This window comes from Vipera berus (genome assembly GCF_964194415.1).
Source record: "Vipera berus genome assembly, chromosome: 1".
Lineage (NCBI taxonomy): Eukaryota > Metazoa > Chordata > Lepidosauria > Squamata > Viperidae > Vipera > Vipera berus.
The window spans coordinates 331,367,659-331,389,151 of record NC_138202.1 but is presented as its reverse complement, the minus strand read 5'-3'; the positions used below and the strand labels follow the sequence as shown (position 1 = coordinate 331,389,151).

Here is a 21,493-nt window from a genome sequence, read left to right as displayed (position 1 = left end):
TATCATAATAGATGGGGTTTTAGAACTATTTCTATTTAAAATACTATTTACATTTATAGAAAAGAAATAAACTTATTACTGTGTGCTTTTTATCAATCTGAAGAAATTCAGTATATGAACAATTGGGAAATACTTTTACAAAGCATTCTTACAACAGCAATTATTTCTAATTTTTCTCTTTAGAAACTCATGATGGAGTCCAGGACATGGCTTGTGATACTTTTATAAAAATAGCGCAAAAATGTCGAAGGCACTTTGTTCAAGTTCAAGTTGGAGAAGTAATGCCATTCATTGATGAGATCCTGAACAATATTAACACAATTATTTGTGATCTTCAGCCGCAACAGGTAATATCAAGTTATGATATTGCAAAAATACCTAAAATAAGGGAATGTGCAAAAACATGGGCATCAAAAAGGCTGTTTTTTAACTCTTGGAAATATCCTTTTGCCCCTAGAATATACTTTTTGGATTTGAAACTTACAGGTTAACAGTTTTATTGAAATTCTTATTCAGTTCCAAACATACTCAATTACATATTTTAGTATGCTTTTTCTTTGTTTAGGTACATACCTTTTATGAAGCAGTTGGATACATGATTGGTGCTCAGACTGACCAGACAGTACAAGAGCATTTGATAGAGAAATATATGTTACTCCCTAATCAAGTATGGGATAGCATAATTCAACAAGCTACAAAAGTAAGAGTTCATACTATGTATACTCCTTGCAGGCATGATTATAGTTTTAGAAAATAATGATTTCTTGTGAAGATTAAGTTGGGTTTGATTTGTTTTGCTTTCAGGAAAAAAATGGTGAACAGCAAATATTTTTATGGGAATTGTTTTATTATTAAAATATTAAATAATTAATTTTGTGTGGTTCATCTCTGTACTAAAATATGTTACCAATATTTTTGTCTGTATATAAAATGAAATGGGACTGTTGCATTACAGGTTATTTATTTATCTATTTGTCATATTTAAATGGCCAACCATCTCACAAACAGGTTACTCTGGATGGTGCATCAAAGCTAAAAACCATATATGCAAACAAGTATTGATATTAGTGCTAAAATTTTAAAATTATAAAAAGCACAAAAATAAAAAATATTACGTGAAAAGCAATATTACAAATATTGCACCAGTCCCCTGGGGCCCCTAAGCCAGATGACACAACCAGGTCTTGGCATGTCTGGAAATTTAAGAAGGATAAAGCTAGCCTCACTCTGGGCAGAATAATGTTCCAAAATGCAGGGGCCACAGCAGAAAAGGCCTGCTGCCTAGGATTTGCCAAGTAAAGTTTCCTAGCTGACCTTCAACATGCCCCCTCTGCTGGGACAGGCAAATGTAATTGGGATAATTTGGTCCCATGCTACATAGGGCTTTGAAGGTCAAAACCTGCATCTTGAATTGTTAACTAGTAACATACTAGTAATTGACCTGTACTGAACTACAGCATTAACTTTTATACACTATTAGATGAAGAGTTGTTTGCTTGCTAAATGTACAAATTTCTGTTTAACAGAATGTTGATATTCTTAAAGACTCTGAAACAGTTAAGCAGTTGGGAAGTATCCTAAAAACTAATGTGAGGGCATGTAAAGCGGTTGGACATCCATTTGTGATTCAGCTTGGAAGAATCTACTTAGATATGCTGAATGTGTATAAGTGCCTAAGTGAAAACATTTCTGCAGCTATTCAAGCAAATGGTAAGAATGATTAATTACAATAATATTTTGGATCTTTTTACTTGGTTATTTATCATGTGAATAAAATGAACTAGACTTTATAACATAAAGGACAAACAAAACAAATCTTAGGATGATTCAGTAAAAGTATATAGAGCAGAGTTAAAAAATGGGTTGTGTTGTGGGTATGGTCTGCTTAATTTGTGATGGGTGAATAAACTTTATTGACATGAACATGATCCTACCAGATGATTAATTGTTGTTGCAGAACCTAAATAGCTTCACACAAGGGATCATTGTAATATAAAGATAAGTGTTAAATATAAAATCATATTTTGGTAACTTAAGACGCAGCAGCATAATTTCTTTGTTGAAAATATATTATATTTATATTTATTAAATTTTTATACCACCCTTCTCCCGAAGGACTCAGGGCGGTGTACAGGGCAATAAAGATAAAAACGAAGTACAAAAGTTAAAAAACAATTAAATATTATGCCCGAATATAAACAGTAATTAAAAACCATGTTAAAACCCCAACCCTTAACCCATCAAACCAGGCCGGATTGCTCGAATAAATAAGTTTTGAGATCGCGCCGGAAGGAGTGAAGGTCGGGGGCCATCCGGAGCTCGACCGGCAAGCAGTTCCACAGGTCTGGCGCGCCCACAGAGAACGCCCTCCCCCTGGGGGCCACCAATCGACATTCTTTGATCGGAGGCACCCTGAGGAGGCCCTCTCTGTGGGAGCGCACTGGACGGAGGAAAGTTGACGCCGGCCGCAGGTGTTGCCGTAGGTAATCCGGACCCATGCCATGTAGGGCTTTGTAAGTCATTACCAACACCTTGAATCTCACCCGGAGGGCAACCGGCAGCCAATGCAGCTCGCGGAGCAAAGGTGTAACGGAGTATCAGGAGACTCCCAACAAACTCGCACGGCTGCATTCTGCACCAGTTGGAGCCTCCGAGTGGTCTTCAAGGGCAGCCCCATGTAGAGAGCATTACAGTAGTCTAAACGAGAGGTCACGAGCGCGTGAGTGACTGTACGCAAGGCATCCCGGTCCAGATAGGGCCGCAACTGGCGCACCCGGCGAACCTGGGCAAAGGCCCCCCCTAGTCACAGCTCCAATATGCTCTTCTAAAGAGAGCTGTGAGTCTAGTAGGACCCCCAAGTTGCACGCCCTATCTACGGGGGGTAATGGCGCACCCCCCATGGCAAGAGATGGAATAATCTGAATTTCCCGGGATGCCGGCACGAACAGCCACTCAGTCTTGTCAGGGTTGAGCCGAAGCCTGTTCCTCCCCATCCAGACCCAGACCGCCTCCAGGCAACGGGACATCACGTTGAGGGCATCACTGGGATGGTTTGGGGTCGAAATAAAAAGCTGGGTATCATCAGCATACTGATGATACCCAACTCCAAAACCACGAATGATCTCACCCAGCGGCTTCATATAGATGTTGAACAGGAGAGGTGAGAGGACCGATCCCTGAGGAACTCCACAAATAAGAGGCCTCAAGGTCGACCTCTGCCCCCCTGCCAACACCGACTGCGAACGTCCCAGAAGGTAGGAGGAGAACCACTAAAAAACTGTGCCTCCCACTCCCAACCCCCTGAGACGTCGCAGCAAGATACCATGGTCGATGGTATCAAAAGCCGCTGAGAGGTCTAAAAGGACTAGGACAGAGGAGCAACCCCTGTCCCGAGCCTGCCAGAGATCATTCACCAGCGCGACCAATGCCGTCTCCGTGCTGTACCTGGGCCTGAAGCCCGATTGGTACGGGTCTAGATAATCAGCTTCATCCAAGAACAAAGGGAGCTGCTGCGCCACCATGCTCTCAACAACCTTCGCAAGGAAGCGAAGGTTGGAGACCGGACGAAAGTTGTTTAATATTGCTGGGTCCAAGGCAGGCTTCTTGAGGAGGGGTCTCACCACCGCCTCCTTCAAGGTGGCGGGAAAACTACCCTCACTCAAAGAAGCAGTTATCACTGCCTGGAGCCAGCCTCGTGTCCCATCCCAGGCTGCATAAATCAGCCAGGAGGGACACGGGTCCAACAAACACGTGGTGGAGCTCAGCTTCCCCATGATCCTGTCCACGTCTTCAGGAGTCACAGGATCGAACTCCTCCCAGATAACATCGACAAGACTGCCCGTATCCTCATCATCGGACTCTGCCCAGTCGGAGTCCAGACCGGTCCAGATCCGAGCGATTTTGTCCAACAGATATCGACTAAACTCCTTGGCACGACCCTGCAAGGGCTCCTCCCTCACCTCCTGATTAAGGAGGGAGCGAGTTACTCTAAACAGGGCGGCCGGGCGATTATCTGCGGACGTGATGAGGGTGGCAAAGTGGTTAGACCTTGCCACCCTCATCGCCGTGAGATAAGTTCTCGTGAACGACCTTAGGCGTAACCGGTCGGATTCGGATCGGCTGGACCTCCAACAGCTCTCTAGGCCCCGTCTCCGACACTTCATCTCCCTGAGCTCCATGGAGAACCATGGAGCCCATTGGGATCTGCGCTGGGTCAAGGGCCGCATGGGTACAACTCGGTCAAGTGCCTCTGTGGCCGCCCTTTCCCAGGCTTCCACTAGGGCATCAGCCGAGCTGTGGGCAAAGGAGGCAGGTGGGGGCCCAAGCGCTGCCTGGAACCGCTCAGGGTCCATTAGGCGCCTAGGGCGGAATGATCTCATTGGCTCAGCAGCCCCACGACGGGGAGTGGCAAAACGGAAGACCAACCGCAGGAGATGATGATCGGTCCATGACAGGGGTATAATAATTGGAGAACCCCCACCAAGATCATCTAACCACCGTCCGGATAGAAAAACCAAATCGAGTGTGTGACACCACCACCCCCATGAGTTGGGCCCTGAATAACCTGCATCAGGTCCATGGCCGTCATGGAAGCCATGAACTCCCGAGCTAACTCAGATGATCCCCCCAGGGATGGTAGGTTAAAGTCACCCAAGACCATAAGTTTGGGGAACTCAACCACCAACCCTGAGAGGATATCGAGAAGCTCAGGCAGGGCTGCTGCTATGCGACTAGGCGAAAAGTACACCAGCAGCAAGCCCAACTGAGCTCTAGGGTCACATCTCAGGAGGAGGGACTCACACCCGACTATCTGGACCATGGTACTTTAGACTCACAATAAAACTGGCTTAAGTTTGAAACACCCTTTAAAAAAAAACTTTTCAATAAAAAAAAAAAAGTTTGAAACACCCAAGCTCATTTGAGCATAAAAAGGGGAAACAATTTTTTTCTTTACTTAACAGCAAGTGGACCCAAAATAAGATTAAATTGAATTTAAATTTAAGATTATTTAAATCATCTTCCCCTTCCATCCTGTGACAGTAAAAATTTGTAGTTCTCCAAGAAATGTGAACTGCCCAGTTGGCATTTCTAGAAAAAAACTCCTGGGACATAATTTTGCCAAGAGTATAATACTTTACTGAAAATCTAAAGCTAAAGGTTCCCCCGCACATGTGTGCTAGTCGTTTCCAACTCTAGGGGCCGGTGCTTATCTCCGTTTCAAAGCCGAAGAGCCAGCGCTTTTCTGAGGACGTCTCCGTGGTTATGTGGCCGGCATGACTAGATGCCAAAGGCACACGGAACGCTGTTACCTTCCCACCGTAGTGGTCCCTATTTTTCTACTTGTATTTTTATGTGCTTTCGAACTGCTAGGTTGGCAGAAGCTGGGACGAGTAACAGGCGCTCACTCTGTTACGCGGCACTCAGGATTCAACCCGCCAAACTGACAACCTTCTGATCGACACTGAGCCACCGCGTCCCTACTGAAAATCTACACTGGCACAAAAGAAGTGAAACCACCTCTTGATTTCCCACACAAACACAGGCATAGTTATTTCCCCATTTTCCTATGAATCACCCAGAGCCCAAAGCGTTCACCAATCACTTCTGTTCATTTTGTTATGAGAAAACAGTTAGCCACACTTGATAACAATAACAATAAAGTTGGATGTCCTTGCAAACTTCCAAAGATCCCTGGATTGCCTAGATACCATCCCCCCATCTTTGCATTACATTCCACAACCGCTTCCCTTTTTTGACAAGCTGTGAGCAAGGGAGATGTAGGTGAAAGGGCAAATCAGTTTTCACATGTGGACCCCTGGAAGAAGGGTAGACCTGGAACAACAATAAACATACATATGCATTATTACATACAACCCAATTACTGCTACATTCCTCAATGGGGCCATTGAAAGAGTGAATCAGTCTTGACACCCAGCACAAAGCTTTTCAATTCATATACTTAACTATAGCTAGGGGGTCAATGCATAAAAATACTTCAAGTGCTAGAGACAGAACAGAGTTACATGGCACATGAGAGAAGGGATGTAGGATCAGAAGCATTTCCATAGTCAATTAAAGCTTAGAATATTTTTACACTCAATCAGAATGTATATATTATAATAATCTGTTATAGACTTTCTGTAATTATAAAAACATGAGTTTGCTTGTTCAGTAATGATGCCTTAGAGATCAAGGCCTGAGTCACCTATGTTCTGCTAACAATGTAGTACACTTGGCAGAAACCAAAGTATCATGTAGGTTTTGGGCATCTTCTGTCTTTACAGAAAGGTTACGAACTATAGAAAAAGATTTTGTAATCCTTCTGGTACAGCATCTTGAATTTCAATATTATTTAATGGTGGTTATTTGGTTCTGGATTTTTTTTCATATTCCTTAATTTGTTGATTTTTGAAAAGCTGGGTTAAACTTTCTAAATCAATTTGCTTTTCCAAGGCTATTCTTGATTTGTAACTGACTTTAAAACTCTTCCAGGTGAAATGGTAACAAAGCAACCTCTGATTAGAAGTATGAGAACAGTAAAAAGGGAAACTTTAAAACTCATTTCTGGCTGGGTGAGCAGATCTAATGATCCTCAGATGGTAAGTGCAATGACCTTAATAGACTATGAAACGGAGGATACGTTTGCATGACACACAATCTTGACTTAACATTTACCCTAGTAGGAGATTTACCTTGACCTTGGAAACACCCAAGTGTTAGGTACTGTGGTTGCAATAGTAGCAGCAATTTGACTGCCCTAGGGTTCTACAGAACATCTCATATTCTTAGCTCAGAACAAGTCTGGGTTCTGGAGTTCTGTCTCAAGTTGAGGACAGATGGGATTTCATTGCACGTTCAGAGAAAACAATGGGAACTTTAATCAAAATCTAGCTTCCTCAGTTTTAGTAGTAATATAATTTAAAAAAAATATCAAGGGGATTATTTCTGAAGAAATGTTTAAATCCAGACGAATAGTTGAGATATGGTAGTTTTCAGCCCTTCTCTAACGGCTTTGGTCCTGGTTTGGAAAACAAAAGGCTAGTCTCATCTGCATATCAACAATTAAACTATTTTCATGTTTATACTGTTGGAACACATAACTCACTCAAAACATTCCAAGAGAATGCTCCCAGTTGTGATGCTTTGTTTGGATCCTAGAACACCCTTTTTCCTTTATTATCTCACCACCTTTCCCTGCTGAGAGCAAATATTACAACTGCCTTTATGATGTTTTACTGATGGGGGAGGGAGTATCTTGATTTTAGACCATTGCATGGGGAAAGGGAAGTTTATATCCTTTTCTCAATTCTTTTAAGACCCTCAGAAATAAAGGGAGGTGAGAAATAGAAATTCATCTGAAATGGTTCACTCCTTAAATCATTCTGGCATATTTTTTCTCAGTATTTTTTGTATGCTCATATAAAGCAAGAATTTATCACAACTTTAGGATTGTATGCAAGTCTTACTGATTCTTTAAATTGACTACAAACTAGTTTATGTTTGTGCTTTATTTACATATTACTTTTGACTATTCTTTGAACATAGTATGATTTAACACATTAAGCAAGCAGATCAAACTTGAAGAAATGTTGGATTAATCCTCTTTGTTGGTGTGTGTTTTTTTCTAGGTAGCTGAAAACTTTGTTCCACCTTTGCTGGATGCCGTTCTTATTGATTACCAGAGGAATGTTCCAGCTGCCAGAGAGCCAGAAGTGCTTAGTACAATGGCTATCATAGTAAACAAATTGGGGGGGCACATTACTGCTGAAATACCTCAGATATTTGATGCTGTCTTTGAGTGCACATTGAATATGATTAATAAGGTAATTCAGTGATTTTTAAACATTAAAAGTAGCTATAGAGAGAGAGCTTATACAAACCATAGATAAATCCATGTAATTCTCTTTGGCAATAGCACAGGTAGTCCTTGACTTAGGACTGATTGCTTAACCATTTGAATTTAATACGAACTTGATTTGCACTTTTGGACCACATGATTCACTGATTTACATTTTCCTTTTTTTCCTGACCAAACTTTTTATGCTTGGCTGCCTCTTTGCCCTCTGATATGCAGCCGCTGCCTCCTGGGAATCCAGACTACCTTCTACCATAGGTTCAAAGGGAAAGAGGTGCATTTTCTCCTCAGATTACGGTAGAATTTATTACAGGTAGTCAACTTAATAACCATAGTTGGAAGCAGAACGTCTATTGATAAGTGATGTGGTTGTTAACTTAATTGTGCCCAACTTTATTGTTAAACAGATCTCTGTGGTTGTGAAATGACTCTAGCTTGCCCTATTTACTTTGCTTGTCAGAAGCCCTCTGGGAAAGATAGCAAATAGCAATTATATGACCCCAAAATGCTGAAATCCTCATGAGGACATGCCAATTGCCAAGCACCCAAATTTTAACCATGGGGGCACTGACACTTGTAAGAGCAAGGACTAGTTGTATGTCACATTTTTCAGTGCCATTGTAACTGAATAGCTGATTACATGAATTATTGTAAGTTGAGGACTACCTGTATAAACTGAATAAGAGTTGCTGGATGATCTAACTGGAATCTAAACTGGTAGAACTCACAGCTTTGCTATTTGAACCAGTAACTAGCTTATCCTTGAATTGTCTAATATTTCTAATGGTGACTGTCTTGACCAGGTGAATTTTATAGCTAAGACTTCTTATATCTTAAAACATTTTTCAGATAAATCATGACCATAGGCCTCAACCTGTCTTCACGTTCAGGTTAAAGAGAAAAGATAAACATTGCTATCATTTCTTGCCCTAATTTCTGCTATAAGAAAAGATCTAACTTAATTGGAATGCAGATGGGCATTGAATTTTACTTTGTACAGGATTTTAGAAACTGCAAAGACCTTTTAGGACTTTGTAAAGCCTTGGGGATATTTTTGAGAATATAGCTACTTCAGCTTTCCAATTCACTTACAAAAGCAATATGAGGCAGAGCCAATAGATACTTCAGGAGCATTACTATTTATTAAAGGTTGTGTGCTTCAGGAAATCAATGTGGCATGAAACTTTTTGAATTCTACAAAAGTACATTGATTTTATATTCCATGATTTGTAGAGTGATCCATACATTTCTAGAGAAAACAAACTACAGTAATACTCAATTTACAAACATTCGTTTAGTGATGTTCAAAGTTACAGTGACACTAAAAAAGGGACTTTTATGATTGTTTTTCACACTACCATTACAGCATCCCCATGGTCATGTGATCAAAATTCGGCTGCTTGGCAACTGGCTCATATTTATCACAGTTGCTATGTCCCAGGTCAAGTGGTCACCTTTTGTGACCTTTTGACAAGCAAAATCAGTGGGGAAGCTGGATTAATTTAACAACTGTGTTATTAACTTATCAACTGCAGTGATTCACTTAAGAATTAAGGCAAGCCAGGTTGTAAAAGGGGCAAAATTCATGTAACAACTGTCTCAGCAACAGAAATTTGGGGCTCAGTTCTGTTCGTACATTGAGGACTACCTGTACCAATTTCTTTACAGGAGAGTCATTTGACTCCACTTTGAAAATTGATACTTTATTTAAGAAGGTTTTTGATGTGTTTTTCTACCCTGGTCTGGGGGACAAGTGTGGGATATTTCTCTGGAGAGGCATTTGAAAATTTGACTTGTCTATTTCAATAGTGTCATAAGATGAAGTTATTTGTTTGACTCAGAATAAAAATTTACAAGTAAGGAAGTTTCTGGAATTGCATGTAAAAGGATCTCTTTTTTCCCCTTAGGATTTTGAAGAGTATCCTGAACACAGAACAAACTTTTTTTTATTACTACAAGCAGTAAACTCCCATTGCTTTCCAGCATTCCTGGCCATTCCACCTGCACAGTTCAAGCTAGTATTGGATTCTATCATTTGGGCTTTCAAGCATACAATGAGAAATGTTGCAGATACAGGTGAATTTGCTTTATCCTAATCTAAATTATCATGGTTTAGAAGCACATAAATATGGAAGTTTTTTACAGTCTTATCTGTTCAACTCGTCAAAATGTAATTATCTGCAAATATTAACATTTTAGAATGACTTTGATGTGTGTTTTTTTCCAGGTCTTCAGATCCTTTATACACTTTTACAAAATGTTGCACAAGAAGAAGCTGCTGCCCAGAGCTTTTATCAAACTTATTTCTGTGACATTCTTCAACACATTTTTTCTGTTGTAACAGACACATCTCATACTGCTGGTAGGAATTGAACCCTGAGGTGGGAAACTAGAAAAAAATTACTACAAGTAGAACCCACATCAGTTACAAATATTAACTCTAATTTGTATATTCTAATCAGGTTTGACGATGCATGCATCAATTCTTGCATACATGTTCAACTTAGTAGAAGAAGGAAAAATAAGTACTCCCCTAAATCCTGGAAATCCAGTAAACAACCAAATGTTTATTCAGGAGTATGTTGCTAATCTTCTTAAATCTGCATTTCCTCATCTACAAGAGTAAGTGCTTGATTTCCAAACACAGGTTAAAATTTATATGCATGCAGCCGTAATATAAACTAATTCCTCTGATATTTTTTTATGTTAGTGCACAGGTTAAACTGTTTGTAACAGGACTCTTCAGTTTAAATCAGGATATTCCTGCTTTCAAGGAACACCTTCGGGACTTCCTAGTACAAATAAAGGTATGTTTGATTTTATGAACATGTATTGGATTGCATTTGTAGAGGAAGGGGGGAAATTATTCATACCCAGTTAGCATAATTGCCTGTGCAGACGGTAGATATACATTATTTTAAACACTGAACTTTCTTTATAAATTCTGTGAATATTGTAGTAGTAAATATAACCATCTTCTATATTCCCGAGTTAGCTTGAGTTCTCAGATGGATCTTGTATCCATCATCTGACTTTATATTATTTAGATCAGGCAATAATATTTCCACATACATGATATGAATGAAATAGCTGAATATTTTTAGTTCTCATTAACATTTAGGTAAAGTTGGGGTTTCCTAATGGTTAAGTAGCAGCTCAAAAATTGGTGAACTGTTCTTTGCTAGAAGTATGAAATGAGTAGCTAGAAGTCTTTGAATGTAGTTTAATATAGTAAAGGTATTCCAATTATTGAGAATATGTGTAGCTCATGGTTGAACTGTTAGGTTGTTAGTATTCTTGAGCCGGCTGTTTTAATTTCCAGGTTTGGTAACCTCGATACTTCATGGAAGAGTAGAATTTGCTGTAGCTTCTGCTAGTTTTTGTTGGAGTTGGGTGTCTTCCTTGATGGTACCTTTATAAGAACATTGTTTCTTCCTTGACTGTGAATCTGGCACTGTTTATTGCTTATCTGCAATGGTCGTGGCTGGACTGTTTATTTCTTTCCTTGACTTTTTGGTTTTATATCCAGTAATTAAAATAGAGTTTTTAAAGTCAAACCTATACCTAGTCCAGTCAAGGGGCAGTTGTTTTGGTGTTTTCTTTTGTTTTTACATTTTCTGGACTGAGTTACCTCTTTCGTAATATTCTACCATTCTGCCAGATTTCCCTGTTTCTAGCTGAGTGATTTAATAACAAGCTGGATTTTTAAAATAATAAGTGTATTAGTAACTACCCAAATAGAAGAGCTGGATTTTTACCCAATTAAAAAAATCAGATGAAATTCCCTTTTCTCATATCTTGCAAAAAGTTAATTTGCAGCATCAAAAGCTTCTGCATCTTACAAAATTATTATTTTTTATGTTATGAAAATAAGTTACAGTATAAATGTTATCAGAGAGCTGTCATCCTTTCACAAAAATAATATACAAGATGAATTATTAATGATAATATATAATTGTGTTAGTATAGCACACAAAGACTTAGTGCAGAATTCCCCAAACATTTTGAATTTGCGGACCAGCTTGGGGGGGGGAATGGTTCTGTGTGCACGGAGGGCAAATGCGTAACTCCATTTGTGTAATTGAGCATGCATGGCCCCAGCCAACCACTGCTGGTGCAAGTGGGGATGTGCACGCTCACCCACCACTTCCATGGCCCAGTTCCGAAAGGCTCAAGGCCCAGTAGTGGGCCAGGGGATGGGGACTCACATCTTGTCTGTTTTTAGAATATTGTATAATTAATATAACGTATAGACTCCTATACTGTTTTCATAATAAGCCCCACAATATTATGAGGAAAAGTCTCTTTTGAAAGATTATTATGTATATCTAATGATATGGAGATAGTTTTTTTTCCTATAGTTCCATATTATTTAACAGGATTCCCATCTAGCCAGAGTCTTTTCAGTTTTCATTGTTTTGGTCATTTCAAAATCTCCCACAAATTTTGAGGTACATCCAAAATACTTTTAGGAGCAGCAAGCATACCCTAATACAGGTAGTCCTCAACTTAAAACCATTCATTTAATGACCAAAGTTACAATGGCACTGAAAAAAGTAGCTTATGACTGTTTTTCACATGACCATGTGAAAGCATCTCCATGGTCACATGATCAAAATTCAGACACTTGGCAACTGGCATATATTTATGACAGTTGCAGTGTTCCAGAGTCATGTGATCACCCTTTGCGACCTTCTGATAAGCAAAGTCAATGGGCAAGCCAGATTCACTTAACAACCGTGCTACTAACTTAACAACTGCAATGAACGTTATATTATGGAATGGAGAAAATGGATTGAGTTTATCCAGAACAAGTATAGGGTTAAGAAGTTTTATGTAGCATTCGAATAAGTCTTCTTTCGTTTTCTTTTTTCTTTTTCTATTTTAGTTTTTTATATATATTTAATAATGCTAAGGTTTGTTTTATCCTATATAAGCTAGAGAGTGATGGATTTTAGAATTTATAGCTGCTAGTATATGGTTGTTTATGATTGCTTTTTTTTTATATACACCTTGTATTTAGCTCTGGGAAGTCGGGGGGGGGAGGGGGGGGGAGGGGGGGTGGTGGGGGGAGGAGGGAGGGGGAAGGGGGGTTTTTTAAAGGAAAACTATTTTAAAACTTTTCAATAAAAAAAACAACTGCAATGATTCATTTAACAACTGTGGCAGGAAAGGTCGTAAAATGGAACAAAACTAACTTAAAACCAACTTGCCAACAGATATTTTGGGCTCAGTTGCGATCATAAGTCAAAGACTACTGGATATACAAATAAACAAGTCTCCTGAGGGAACATCAAAAATCTTTGGAATATTCAGTTTGTAAACTTTTCTACCTATCCAATAGGCATTACTGCATTCATAAAATATAAATGTCAGTGGAATTCTATAAATTGAAGACTAACTGCTTTTTGCCTGATTTCTAGATTTTTCTCTCAATTCTCAGTTGCAAAATTTTTGCAAAAACCATTCATTCAGAAAGGCAGGCTGTAGATATACAAAAGGAGAGAAAACAAAAAAGGAACATGAGATGAAAAATGATAAAACTATTTTTGCACGGTTACACTATAGAGCAATTGGCTATGTCTGACTTTTTATCTTTTTGTCTTAATGAGCTGTGAATCTGAGCTAGAGTTCAATAAGGTTTCTAATCAAAAGTTATAAGAATGGGAGAAAGGGAAAGAAATGTTAGAAAAAGAATAAAACAGCTTTTGACATCATGACTTATCTTGGATTCTAAAGCAGTGTCCCAAAAATGTCCATGTTTCATTTGAAACAAGTTCTGTTAGAATTTTCTGTGGCAACCAGAAAATATTATCTCATTTGTCTTATACATATAGGAACTTCAGCATCCCCAAGCACTTGCAATTTGTTTGATTTTCAGTCTGATCTTATTCCTCTTGGCCGGTTATCTGCTTGTGTGTTGTTGTTTTTGTTGTTGCTGTTGATTGTCTTCTGAACAGTTAATCCTTTCTGTGTGATGCCATTACTGTTTTAACCAATTTCACATCTTTCTGCAAAGCTTCATCCTTCTATTGGATCTGCTTTTCAAGCATAAGGTGTTTTTTGAGACTATAATATGACTAAAATCTCAAAATTGTGAAGTTCCCTTACCCCAATATCAGAATGTATCTCTGGAGTCAAAATCACTGTTCAGACATCTCCCTAATAAAGTTGGTTACTTTCTTGGATATAACTATGCTCTGCATCTCAGCAGTAAGTACTTCAAAAGTTGAATTGGGGTACATTGTTCAGGATGGAAAGGGGAGAAGCTTGTTTCTTTTGCTTTCAAAGTGTCCTACAAAAATTCCAAAAGGAGTGGAGAGCAATTCATTTAAGTTTGCAGCTTACCAGTTGTTTTTAGGCTATCTAAAATACCACTTTCAATAGCTCAGCAAAGGAATAGTGTGTGTGTATACATATACATACACACACACATAAACATATATGTAAATATATAATACATATGTACATGTGTATGTTTATGGGTTCAGTTCCAGACCACTGCAATAAAATGAATATTGCATTAAAGTGAGTTACACATATTTTTTATCAGTGTATATAAAACTATACTGCAGTCTGTTAAGTGTATGATAGCATTATACCACCTCTTCATTCCCTATAGGGCTAAAAACAGATACTAACTTCTATAACCAATCCTTTATTTATAAGCAAATCCATGAGACATCAATTTTTCAATCCTGGTATCAGCAAAAATCTGTAAAAATTGCCAGAACTTTATAAAAATATGTCTTATCTTAACCTTGGTCAAATATTCCTCCCTTCTACTTCTGACAATCTTGATCTCTAATGTAATCAGATATTATTGTAGGATTTGGTCTACCGTCAGGTTTTTTTTTCCTATATAAAAGGCATCTTGAACGCTTTAGCATGCCTCTTGTAAATTCAGTAAAAATCACTATCCATGTCATTCTCTTGGTTTATCATTTATATTTCCCCTTTAATTTTGAAAACTTTAGCCAGCTTCTTTTGTATATCCAGTAGACATTATCTGGGTCATTCTCTTGGGCTATCACTTGTATTTGCATTTTAAATGTCTATCTCCTAATCCACACATTTTTAATGCAATATGTTTGATTCTACTATTTCTGCATCAAGCAAGATTGTTTTACATCTGTCATTCCTTCATTAACATCTTTTAAACATAGTTTGGTGGGTCGAATCCTGAGTGCCGCATAACAGAATGAGCGCCTGTTACTCGTCCCAGCTTCTGCCAACCTAGCAGTTCGAAAGCACGTAAAAATGCAAGTAGAAAAATAGGGACCACTACGGTGGGAAGGTAACAGCGTTCCATGCGCCTTTGGCGTCTAGTCATGCCGGCCACATGACCACGGAGACGTCCTCGGACAAGCGCTGGCTCTTCAGCTTTGAAGCAGAGATGAGCACCGGCCCCCAGAGTCGGAAACGACTAGCACGCATGTGCGGGGAACCTTTACCTTTACCTTTTTATCCATAGAAGCAGACATTACTATTAATGTTGATACTGTGGCTACTAATTTATGGCTCCATTCTTTGAAGATCTCTAATATTTCAAATGTTATAGCATTTTGTGTCATATTGTAAATATAGTATTGATTAAAACCGAGAGCAACTTCGCAATTTAGGGGGGTGGGGGTGGTCTCTAGCCCCTCTACTAGCCAGTAAAGTTTCTTATCTCTGTTACAATTTACAGTAGACTAAATAATTTTGGTTCCCACAAAAAGTTGTTTATTTCATATAGTTAGTTCCAAAATCTTATAGTGAAAGTTTTCAATGTTCCCAATTTGTCTGGATCTTTAATTTCTTTACAGGTAACTCTTGATTAACAACCACTCGTTCAGCAACCATTTGAAGTTACAATGATGCTAAACGAGTGGCGCTTACCACTAGCCTTCAAAGTTCAAGCCACCCCAGCACTTCCACAATCACATGATCATAACCTTAGTGCTTAGCAACCAACTCACATTTAAAATTGCTGCAGCATCCCACAATCAAGTGACTGAGATTTACAACCTTGCCTGCCAGCTTTCCACAAGCAAAGACAATGGAGAAGGCAGCAGCAAAAGTTGCAGGTAGCTTAGGTAACTCTCCCCCACCAACTTCCTGCCGGCTTTGGTTGTTAGAAGCCGGCAGGAGGTGCTCTGTTAATGACCCACAATCTTCACTGGACCGCAATGGAGACTGCAGGGGTTGCAGTTGCTAAGTGATGCAGACATCTGACGTATCACTTTACTACCATGTATTTAGCAACAGAAGTTCTGCTCTCAATTACAATTGTAACTCAAGAACTGTCTATATAACTCTTCAATCCAAAATCTTATTTAGCTTTTTCTAAATAAATAAATAATGCTAAAAAAACCCGACTACCTCCAATTTGACATGCTGTGATTATATGATAAAAGGATCGATGCAGTCAGCTTTTAAAAATTTGGGATTAAAGGAAAGAAGGAGGAGGACTCTGTCTATATACACTGTGAATGGTGTGTCAGCAGCAGATTGGTGTACACATATTGCTCCCCAGATGTGGAACTGATGACTGTTATATGTAGGCCTTTCTATCTGCCTAGAGAAATTACTGTGGTAATTATTACAGCTGTTTTATGTTCCACCTGATGCCAATGTCAGCATGGCACTTTCCAAGCTGTATGACGTCATCACCAGGCAGCAGCAAACTCACCCAGAGGGCGCTCTTGTCGTGGCTGGGGACTTCAATCAAGCTTGTCTGAAGACAGTTCTCCCCAAGTTTGTACAGTATGTGCAAGTTGCCACCAGAGGGAAGAACACTTTAGACCACGTGTACTCCAATCTGAAACAGGCATACAGAGCTTTCCCTCTCCCCCACCTGGGTACATCTGACTATCTTTCACTCCTGTTGTGCCCAAAGTATGTCCCTCTCAGGAAAAGAATTCAGGCAGTCACAAAAAGGGTCAAAACCTCAGCCAGTTGCAGGACTGCTTTGAAACCACTGACTGGAGTGTATTTGAAGAACAAGAACTGAATGCATATACAGATGCCGTACTCTCTTATATTAGAACATGCACTGATAGTGTAACAACAGATAAGTGCATTAGAGTTTACGGGAACTGTAAACCCTGGATGACTGCAGAGATACGAACACTCCTGAGAGCTCGGGATTCTGCCTTTAAGGCAGGGGACAGGGTAAATCTCAAAAGAGGCATTAAGATGGCGAAACAACAATATAAACACAAGGTGGAGAACCACTTAGCAGACAACGATCCGAGGCAAGTATGGCAGGGACTGCAGCACTTAACCAACTACAAGGGCAGTACGAGGAGCTTGGTTAACACCGATGCCTCGTTGGCGGAGGAGCTGAATATCTTCTTCGCTCGCTACGAGGTAAAAAGACCAGACCCCATAGCCTTTGCTGGCCGGCCTTCTGATTCTCAGCCACTCACCCTGTGTAAACACCAAGTGAGAGCTATATTGAAGGCTGTGAATCCCAGCAAAGCCACAGGCCCAGATGGGGTGCTGGGGATAGTGGTTAGGAATTGTGCCGACCAATTAGCAGGGGTCCTGACAAGGATTTTTAACATCTCCTTGCAAACGACATGTGTACCATTGTGCTTGAAAGCAGCTACCATTGTCCCAGTCCCCAAAAAAACTGCAGTTGAGTGCCTGAACGACTACAGACCTATTGCATTAACGTCTGTAGTCATGAAATGCTTCGAAAGATTGGTTCTCCAACATCTCAGGACATGCCTCCCACTGGATTTTGATAAACATAAATTTGCCTACAGGGGAAATAGGTCGACAGACGATGCCATAGCTACTGCTTTACACTTTGTAGCAAGTCATCTTGAGAAACCTGGAAGTTACGTCAGGATGCTTTTTGTTGACTATAGCTCGGCTTTCAACACCATTTTGCCGAGCATTCTCATCGAGAAGCTGACTGACTTGAAATTCTCCCCCGCCATCTGTGATTGGATTCAAGACTTTCTTAGGGACCGGTTACAAACAGTGAGGGTCGGGTCTGCTTTGTCCACCCCCCTGAAGCTTTGCACCAGCTCGCCACAGGGCTGTGTGCTTAGCCCCTACCTGTACTCTTTATACACATATGACTGTGTCATCTGACCCATCCACTGCGATAATTAAGTTCGCAGATGATACAACTGTGGTGGGTCTCATTACAGGTGGGGATGAGACAGCATACAGGGCGGAGGTACAAAAACTATCCATATGGTGTAGTAACAACTTGCACCTGAACATTGGCAAGACGAAAGAGATGGTGCTAGACGTCTGGAGAAAAAAGGAGGAACCTGCCCCACTTTACATCGGGGAGGACTGTGTGGAGAGAGTTTCCTCCTTTAAATTTCCTTGAGTCTACCTCTGTGAAGATCTGACCTGGAAAGTTAATACAACCCAGGTGGCTAGAAAGGCCCTACAGAGGCTTCACTTCCTCAGGGTCTTGTGGAAGAACAGGGTAGAACAACGGCTAATGACCCTCTTTTACCAGTCTACTATAGAGAGCGTCCTCTCGTATGGTATTGTGGTTTGGTATGCTGGTCTGAGCTGCGGATAGGAAAGTATTACAGAGGGTGGTGAGTACAGCACAAGACATTGTGGGCTGTTCCCTGACACCACTGGATTGGAAGAGTGAGGAAAATTCTCAGGGATGACTCACACCCTGGACGGTATCTCTTTACTCTCCTACCATCGGGTAGGAGATATAGGAGTATAGCCAGCCGCACCAACAGGCTGAAAAACAGCTTTTATCCGTGGGCTGTTAGGCTTTTGAATGAGAAATAACTTTTGTGAATTTTATGCAGAATTGACTTGGGAGGCCGGTGTGTGGTGTAGTTGGTTCACATGGTGTAGTAAGATGGAGGGTTTGTTGTCACTGTGTGTTGGGGGGTGGGAGCACAAAGGGAGGCTCAGCTAATCTCAATGTACACATAGTTGTACTTTGACAATAAAGGTTCATTTCATTTCATTTAAAGAGGAACAAGGTGTTTTTGTAAAAAAAAAACTTGCTTTGAAGATAAAATCTAAAATAATGTATTTAAATGAAATTTACTTCAAGATTTAAAGAGAAATGGCTGTATGTTTGGTGCCTTTTTAATTTTTTTTAGAAAGTACTTCCTGTATGACTCAGTTATAATTCCTAAATTATTTTATTTCCATAGGAATTTGCAGGTGAAGACACATCTGACTTATTCCTGGAAGAAAGAGAGACAGCTCTTCGACAGGCTCAGGAGGAAAAACACAAACTTCAGATGTCTGTCCCTGGCATCCTTAATCCACATGAAATTCCTGAGGAAATGTGTGATTAAAACAAAAATAATCAGTTTTTCTGTTTTCTTTCTGTACAGCTGCTTTGTTGTAGAAGAAAACAGGACTTGGATATTTGTTGACCAAAATGATGCCAATTTGTAAATTTAAGATGTCACCTAGTGGCCCTTTTTTCTTATGTGTTTTTGTATAAGAAATTTTCTGTGAAATATCCTTCCATTGTTTAAGCTTTTTGTTTTGGTCATCTTTATTTAGATTTGCATGAAGTTGAAAATTAAGGCATTTTAAAAATAAAACACTTCATGCCCATTTTGTGGCTAAGAGTAAAAAAAGGCAAAACATATAACTTGTAAAGTCTACTGCAAAATTAAACATTTTTCCAGTTAGAACACTTTTTTTCTTTTAATTAAGGATAATTTTCTAGTCTGCTCTGCAGTCTTGAAAAAAGGGTAATAAAGAAAATCCATCAAATTAACTGTTAGTAATAAGAAGATGAGTGCTGCATCATCAGACATGAGCAGCTTTGGGGCTAAATGATAAGGCTAGGCTACTGATATTTGCAAGTCATATGGCAAATTTGCAGCAAGATCATGTGCATATCATCCCATTGTAAAGCAACTTGGAAAAATATGGGAACACAGTACAGTTAGTTATTTTTACACAGTTCTTTTGTTTTTGTGTGTGTGCTGTCGCTTTGTCGACAACAGCTTTTTGTTTTCCTCAATGAGGAGTGTTGCTCATTTGTGAGCCTTCATTAACTCGAAGTGAAATGGTTAAAATATTTATCCTGTTAGAATAGGCTGCATCTTTTTAACAAGCTCATTAAAGAAGAACTCTGGCTTTTGAGATGACTTCTACTAATTTACATTGTTTACCATGCTGTAGTGCTTTAAGAACACTACTTAAAAAGCAAAATAAACTTGGTTTACATTTATTTTCCTTTCTGTGACTGTATTTTTTCATTGGAATGCTCTATTCACTGTGAAGTTGAGAGGAGAAAATTTCAGTGTCAATCTGCAAAAACTATTTCACAGAAACTTTTATCATCTTGACTGATGAGATACGTAGCATGGAATGGGATAACTCGGCACGGACCCTGTCATCTGGATGTGGGACAAGTGGCCCCGGCCAACTGAATGTGGGGACAACTCAATGATGCAGGACAACAAAGCGGGAAGGAGTAACATTCTGCACACATAAACATATCTCGAGAGTTGCAAGATGTTATGATGTTAGATACATATTGAAAACAATGTTAAAAGACAAGAGTTTTTAAAATTGTAATGGGGTTTAATTAACTATGGAACTTCAGTAAGGTACGTGCTTCTCTAATTCTTCCTCAAAAAGAGCAGCAACCACTCAGCAATGCTATTCTGGAGTGATTACCTCCTGATCAGGTAAATAAATCACAGACATAAAAATATACCCCTGAAGGGAAGACCAGCAAATTACATAGTTATAGGCAGAGCTGTGCAGATGTTTAATTCCCCTTCCTTCAAAGCTCTCAAAGGGTAGCATTTTTCAGTCTTCTTGAAATAGATACAAATCCACCCCGATTTGGCACCTCTCAAAATGCAACAAGGCAAGGGCCAGAAAAGGGAAGATTTCTTCCTGCAGTTGTATCTTGGGCCATTCCCATGCTTCTTCTGGCTCTAACCGATTTGTTTTTCACTTTGTGGTCCCCAGGAACAGTCTCTCAAAATCATCACTCAAACACAATGCACACACTTGCTGGGGAGATGCTACATTGATCAGAAGCTTGGGGTGAGCAACATTTTTCTTCAAAGAGGCAAAATTGCAGAAGAGGCAGGCAAGAACGAGCACTCCCAGGAAGGAAGGCACGGGTTTTGGCTTTCAGTATTGATTACTGATACTTCCATGCTGCCTGCTGACTTCCAAAGAAAGGCTCTGGCGGTGCTCTTTTCACTGTAAGGTTGCAGGACTCCAAATCTGGATTTGTTCTCTTTTGAGTAGATTTATAATTCAAACATCAAATCCAAACAATACAAGTGAACAGCTGCTTGCTGTCACTGGGTTACAACATTCTAAGATTAAAGTCAGTCAAAGCACTAATTTCTGGAGTCATTTTTTTAATCCCTCATGTTCATTACTAAAAACAATACCAAAGAGAGGATCTGATTCATTTTAAAATGGAAAAGAACTATCTATAATTAACTAAACCCCATTAGAATTTTAAAAACTATTTTTTAAAATTTTAATATGTCTCTAAAATTGCAAGTGCTGAGATGTTTTTACATATAATTGCTGCAGATGTTATCCTCTTCCCGCTTTACTGTCCAGCAGCAGTGAGTTGTCCCTAATTTGGCCAAGGCCATTACTCCCACATCCAGATAACGGGTGACCCATCACCTGTCCACACCAAGTGGTCCT

At 39.6% G+C, this 21,493-nt stretch overlaps 1 protein-coding gene across 6 annotated transcripts in view; it reads left to right on the top strand.

Annotated features, from left to right (window-relative positions):
- XPO1 (exportin 1) overlaps positions 1–20,036 on the top strand; it is a 70,669-nt gene extending 50,633 nt beyond the window's left edge. For 4 of the 6 annotated variants that reach the window (XM_081313729.1, XM_081313733.1, XM_081313731.1 and 1 more), the window contains 10 exons: positions 184–347; positions 566–700; positions 1,527–1,710; positions 6,493–6,599; positions 7,629–7,823; positions 9,763–9,931; positions 10,083–10,217; positions 10,318–10,477; positions 10,566–10,662; positions 18,997–20,036. In XM_081313729.1, coding sequence (XP_081169855.1) covers positions 184–347; positions 566–700; positions 1,527–1,710; positions 6,493–6,599; positions 7,629–7,823; positions 9,763–9,931; positions 10,083–10,217; positions 10,318–10,477; positions 10,566–10,662; positions 18,997–19,143 — 1,493 coding nt within the window. In that variant the 3' untranslated portion in view covers positions 19,144–20,036. Of the gene's footprint in view, positions 1–183; positions 348–565; positions 701–1,526; positions 1,711–6,492; positions 6,600–7,628; positions 7,824–9,762; positions 9,932–10,082; positions 10,237–10,317; positions 10,478–10,565; positions 10,663–18,996 lie in introns of those variants that run through there. The other 2 variants (XM_081313730.1, XM_081313734.1) reach the window with 2 other exon arrangements.
- Positions 20,037–21,493: the final 1,457 nt, after the last annotated feature.